Genomic DNA, 6,000 nt, shown 5'->3' on the forward strand with positions numbered 1-6,000 from the left:
TGTATGCTCTAAAAGGGTGAATTTAATATGTAAATTATATCGAAATAAAGCTGTTAAAAACAATAAAAGATTACAAGAGCTAACGTTAGGTGTCCAGATAGTCAAAAGACTCAATGCACTTACTCTAACAGGTTTCTGGGTAAATCTAAGTAGATAGAAAGTAGTAACTTTCAAGGAAAGAAAATCACTAGAATTATATACAAAAGTGGTCTGTCCCTACGAGGTGCTTCTTTTAGAAAGTTCTGTGTATTGAAACTTCTTTTTGGGGGGCTTGCTGGTTAGCTTAGTTAGTTAGAGCATGGTGCTGATAACACCAAGGTCCAGGGTTCAATCCCTATACTGGCCAGCCACCAAAAAAAGAAAAAAGAAACTTTTTTCTTAAGTCTGAACTAATAATTAACTTATAATATTATAAGGTAAATGCTGGACAGAGACTTATCCCCCCTCCTTGTGCATAGCTGAGTTCCCCCTCCCCCTGGGAAACTACCCCTGGCCAAGGTAGTTTACCCAAGGAAAGGCACGTCTCCTTTAAGAAAAACGGAAGATAGGTGGAAGCAGGGTCCCTAAGTAAATTGACACACTGGTATGAAAGTGTTCTGGCACCAGAAGGGTAGCAAGTAAGTTAACTTATCCACTCAGCCAGATCTCCCGTGCTCTTTGAGCTGGGTGAGGGTCTACACATACGAATGTGAATGATTTACCTCTCCTTTAATCTATTCATTATATAACTGTTGTACATACCCCATGGCAGTGCAGATTTCTAGCTGACTGGCTGCCATCAGCACCTCCCATAAGTCTAATAAACTCATGTCTCTACCTATTGGCCGGGGTGAGATCTTTGGAATAGGTGAACACTACACAAGTGCCCTTTTAGATCTGGGGCTCCCACAATACAAATGTTAACATGATATAATGAAAAGAGAATAGAGTTTGTTTTATATAAAGGAATGAACTACTGACATTTGATACAACACAGATGAACCTGGCATAATAATGAGCATGACAGTTAACCTCTGCTAATCTTTAAATCCTGGTTTCCTCATTCATAAAATGAAGAAAATAATATCTACCTTATAGAATTACTCTGAAGACAGCATGAAATAAAATGAGAAAGCACTTTGTAAAGCAGCATATAAATGTTAGATACATCACCTCAATGTTAGCAAAAGCCATTTAACCTTTTTAAAGAAGGAAAAAAAGTATATGCTTCTGTTATGATATGATATTTATATGTTGGTGTTCATACACAGTTCCTGGCTCATACTACTTTCTGACCTTCTCCTATCCTCCTTTCACCTGCTCCTTTTTCTCCCTGAGGCAGGAAATTCTCTGACCTCCCTTAGCTGATCACAGGTCATAAGACCCCATTTCAGGAGGGGTCTGCCCCATGCCCAGGAGGAAGGAATGCTGCATGGAGAGGCCAGGAAGAATCTGAACAAACAGGCCTTGTCAGGTTTCCCCACCCAGGCTGTTAGTGTTAGATCATACCCTTTTTGTCCATTCTCATTTCTAAATGGTTATCCACGCGTCAATCATGCCTATATAATGAAGCTTCCACAAAAACCCAAGAGCTCAGGGTTCAGAGAGCTTCTGGAGAGCTGAACTCATCTGCACGCTGCAAGGGTAGTATACCCCAACTTCAGAGAAAAAGATGCTCCTGCACTTGGGACCCTTCCAGACATTATCCTATGTATGTCTTCATCTGGCTGTTTCTTTGTATCCTTTAAAATATCCCTTGTAGGGCCGGCCCGGTGGCGCACTGCTACAGTGCGCCGCTTGGAAGCGCGGCGGCGCTCCCGCCGAGGGTTCGGATCCCACATACAGACTGGTTCCCGCTCACTGGCTGAGCGAGGTGCGGGCGCAGCACCGAGGTTTGCGATCCAATTGCCGGTCCCGGTCCGGTACGGGCGTGACACTGAGGGTTGCAATCCGTTGCCGGACACGAAAAAAGACAAAAAGGAAAAAAAATATATATATATCCCTTGTAATAAACCAGTAAATGTAAGTAAGTATTTCCCTGAGTTCTGTGAGCCACTCTAGCAAACTAATCAAACCCATGGAGGGGATTATGTGAACCCTGATTTACAGCTGGTTGGTCAGAAGTTCCAGAGGCCTGGACTTGTGACTAGCATCTGAAGTGGGGGGCAGTTTTGGGGACTGAGCCCTCAACCTGTGGGATCTAATGCTATCTCTAGGCAGATAGTGTCGGAATTGATTTGGAGGATACCCAGCTGGCATCTACTAGAAAACTGCTGGCTTGCTTGCCAGTGGGGAGAAATCCCCATACATTTGGTCACAGAAGTCCATCTTCTGGACTGTTGGTTATTGCTGAGTAATAGTGTAGAGAGAAAAACACTTTGGCAGTTTTTGTGTTTGTTCCAGCTTCAAAATCTTCAAAAAACAAAGCTTACCATGGTAACAAAATATAAAACCAACTCTTTAAGGAAAAAGATACATTGTCTTTATATTCCTAATTAAGAACAGTGTCGGATAAATACTAGTAATTTCAGTGAATGTTTTTTCAAGTTTTAAGACTAATTGTATAGCTATGGAAAAGATTTATCTTCTCCTGTGCACCAAAAATGCTCTAAAACCTACCTTCATACATAAGTTTAAATGCTGAATAATAATGCAAAATAAAATAGTCAAATAAATATGTATAGATAACATGTAAATGCAAGTATAAAATAAACATGTATAGATAATGTGTAAATAAAGTATAGAATAACATTTCTCAAAAGAACATAAATGCAAGTATAAAATCTACTAAGATTTTGTTATACTAGTACTCAAAACATTACCGAAGGAAACAAAAATTATACAGTAAAAGAAATAAATACTCACTTGAGTGATAAGCATTTTACAAGAAGTCTTTGACCAAAATGTTCTTTAGGTACATCAGGAACACTAAGCCGTTCTATTGGTTCTTCCTACAAATTGACAAGAAACACCAAAATGAATGCCTATCATATTTCAACCCTTTACAATTTATTTTTTAAGAAATAATTTTATTAATACTTCCAGTCTTCACAACTGAACACAGGAAAGAATAACCTATTTATCCACAAACAGAAGTCATTAGATCATAAGTGTGCTCAATTCAAAGAGATTATTCATTAAGAATAATTCACTAGTATAAAAAAGTATACTTCACTTACAAAAATTATAGCTACGCATCAGTTAAGTTTTATTCCCCACATTATCACAGTACCGTATATAAATCATACTCCCAAAATATCTATCTTAATTATCACTTGCTTCTTTACATGCAAACATCTATACCTCATCTGGTGATGGATGCAAAGCAAATAGTTCCTTGTGACGATTTGAGTTCCTTTGGTCATCATTCTGACGATCTATTTCTTCATTAGGAGTTCGATCAAGTAAATTGGGAAGCAAAGCATCAGGAAGTGAATTTTTCAAGTCAAAGATACTGCAGGCCCAGCTACCTCTTGGAGTATCATCTATTGACATTGAACGTCTTTTAAGATCATCCTGTCATGCAAAACATTAAATACGAATATATTAATTTATAAATTAAAAATAAACTATTTTAAAATAACTTCTTACAATCATTTGAGAATAAAAGTATTACTTGCTCATCCTGGTAGTTGTTGCCATCTGGAACTTCATCAGATTCAAAGACCTGCTTTGGCAAACCTTTTTGCCTTTCTTTCTGTTTATCTAATGTATTGGGATTAAATCCTGTTCCCAGTTTATGATATCTATTCAAAATAAAATAGTTAAACAAACATCAATTTTTTCAAATTTTTCACTCTTTCAGCATCAATATGTAATAAGCCAAGTGTTCTCTGCATTATTTCTTTACATAATAAGGATCTATTCTAGCAGTTTTGATTGTGTGAAACATTTAACCAGAGGTTTAAGAAAATTTTGATTCAAAATTCCTTTAATCGGGCCGGCCCGGTGGCGCACTGCGCTAGTGCGCCGCTTGGGAAGCGCAGCGGCGCTCCCGCCGAGGGTTCGGATCCCACATACAGACCGGTTCCCGCTCACTGGCTGAGCGAGGCGCGGGGGCAACACCGAGGGTTGCGATCCCGTTGCCGGTCCCGGTCCGGTACGGGGGCGACACGGAGGGTTGCGATCCGTTGCCGGACACGGAAAAAGACAAAAAAAAAAAAAAAAATTCCTTTAATCCAACTAAAGAGCAGATCATGAGTTTCCAGAAATAAAACATATTTTCCTTCTTTCCATGCCAACCATGTGTACCTAATTTAAGTTGTACTCTCAATTGAGAAAATTGGTCAGTAAAAAGAAAACTTTGGAAGCCAGGTTAAAGAATAAAAGAAGAAAGTAGAAAATATATATTACATTACTAATAATATAAAATTTTTCAAGGTAAAATAATATATACAGTCATGCACGGCATAACGACGTTTAGGTCAAGTCAGACCTCATATACAACTGTGGCCAGAGCAATAGGCTATACCATATAGTAGTAGGCTATACAATCTAGGATTGTGTAAGTACACTCTGTGATGTTCACACGATGACAAAATGACCTAACAAAGCATTTCTCAGAAAGTATCTCTGTCATTAACACATGACTTGTTATATATATATATAAAGCACTGAATCTTAAAATTTCAAATAGCCAAAAACTTTTTGCTATATCTTGTTATGTATAAAAGATCTTAACCTAAAGCTGCAGACTTTTAAAATGAAAAACAGCAAAGTTTACACTACTATATATATATATTATTTAATTAACATTTTATATATGTATATAAAGCTAAGAACAACTTTTAAGCTAATGTAACCTTCTTTCCTAACAGCCCAGTGTCCAAGAACATCAAATAAGAGCTGATCAAAGAGCAATTACTACTCATGATTCAACACTTCATTGAGTCAAATTGGGGTAATATTTTAATTGCAGCAAAACAATTATGATTACCAGAAGATGGTATGGTTTTTGCTATCAGCCAATTCATAAAATGATGAAGAATCACATTTGATATTAATCACTCACATCCTGTCTAGTTGCTAACGCTCCTAAAATAGGAGCTACATGATGTAGCTCAACATCACAGCATAGTCACAAAATTTTAAAAAGCGTTTTTTCTCTGGAAAAACTAAAATAAAGAAACTCAATATAGTAACATGGTATGTTTTATTCAGAAGCAGATATCTTACTCTTTCATGAAATGTGTCAATTGCCTTAATTTGTGAAGTTGTATGTGTAACCTGCTCTGATATATAAGAATGGTGTTGCATTCTGTACTAAAAAATTGACAGTATGAAATTCAAGAAAACTGACAAGAATAATTCATGATCAATACTCTTTTCTTGTCCTCTAGTCAGCTGCTATATAAACCACCATTTTTCTGACCTCGTCTCTTGGCATTCTCACCCTCACTTATTCTGTTCCAGCCACACTGATCTCTTTACTATCCTTTAAATATTTCCAGCATGCTTCCAGTTATGGGACCTTCGCATGGACTGTTCTTCCCTCTTCCTAGTAACACTCTTTCACCAAATACTGATGGGACCCACTCCCTCATTTCCATCTGATCTCTACTCAAAATCACCTTAATCAGTAAGGTCTCCTGCGTTCACTTATATAGAAAACTTTGTCCCTCTTCTTGGCCCTCCCTAAACCCTTCACTCTACTTTTTTCCTCCACAAGACTTACCTCCACCATATCTATTATATATTGCTCTGTGTTTGTTTATTGTCTCTTGACCTCATGCCCAACTAGAACGCAAGCTCCATGAGGACAGGGAGTCGATTTTGTTCACTGCTGTGTCATCACATCAGTGCTTGGTATAGTATCCAGTACATACAAGATTCTCAGTGAGTATTGGCTGAATGAATAACTAAATGAAGTACTTTTTTTTTTTTTAATTTTTATTTTGTCAATATACAATGTGGTTGATTATTATGGCCCATCACCAAAACCTCCCTCCCTCCCCCCTCTCCCCCCTCCCACCCAACGATGTCCTTTCCGTTTGCTTGTTGTAACAACTTCAAAGGATTGTA

The 6,000-nt window shown here is 37.8% G+C and overlaps 1 protein-coding gene across 1 annotated transcript in view; it reads right to left on the reverse strand.

Moving 5' to 3' along the window:
• DOCK7 (dedicator of cytokinesis 7) overlaps positions 1-6,000 on the reverse strand; it is a gene marked incomplete at its 3' end in the record, with an annotated part of 112,841 nt that overhangs the window by 99,261 nt on the left and 7,580 nt on the right. The window contains exons 4-6 of the mRNA XM_008577674.1: positions 3,596-3,725; positions 3,283-3,495; positions 2,845-2,930 (exon numbers count right to left, since the gene is read on the reverse strand). Coding sequence (XP_008575896.1) covers positions 2,845-2,930; positions 3,283-3,495; positions 3,596-3,725 — 429 coding nt within the window. The remainder of the gene's footprint in view (positions 1-2,844; positions 2,931-3,282; positions 3,496-3,595; positions 3,726-6,000) is intronic.

Source organism: Galeopterus variegatus, unplaced genomic scaffold (assembly GCF_000696425.1).
Source record: "Galeopterus variegatus unplaced genomic scaffold, G_variegatus-3.0.2 Scaffold1560, whole genome shotgun sequence".
NCBI classification, from domain to species: Eukaryota; Metazoa; Chordata; class Mammalia; order Dermoptera; family Cynocephalidae; genus Galeopterus; species Galeopterus variegatus.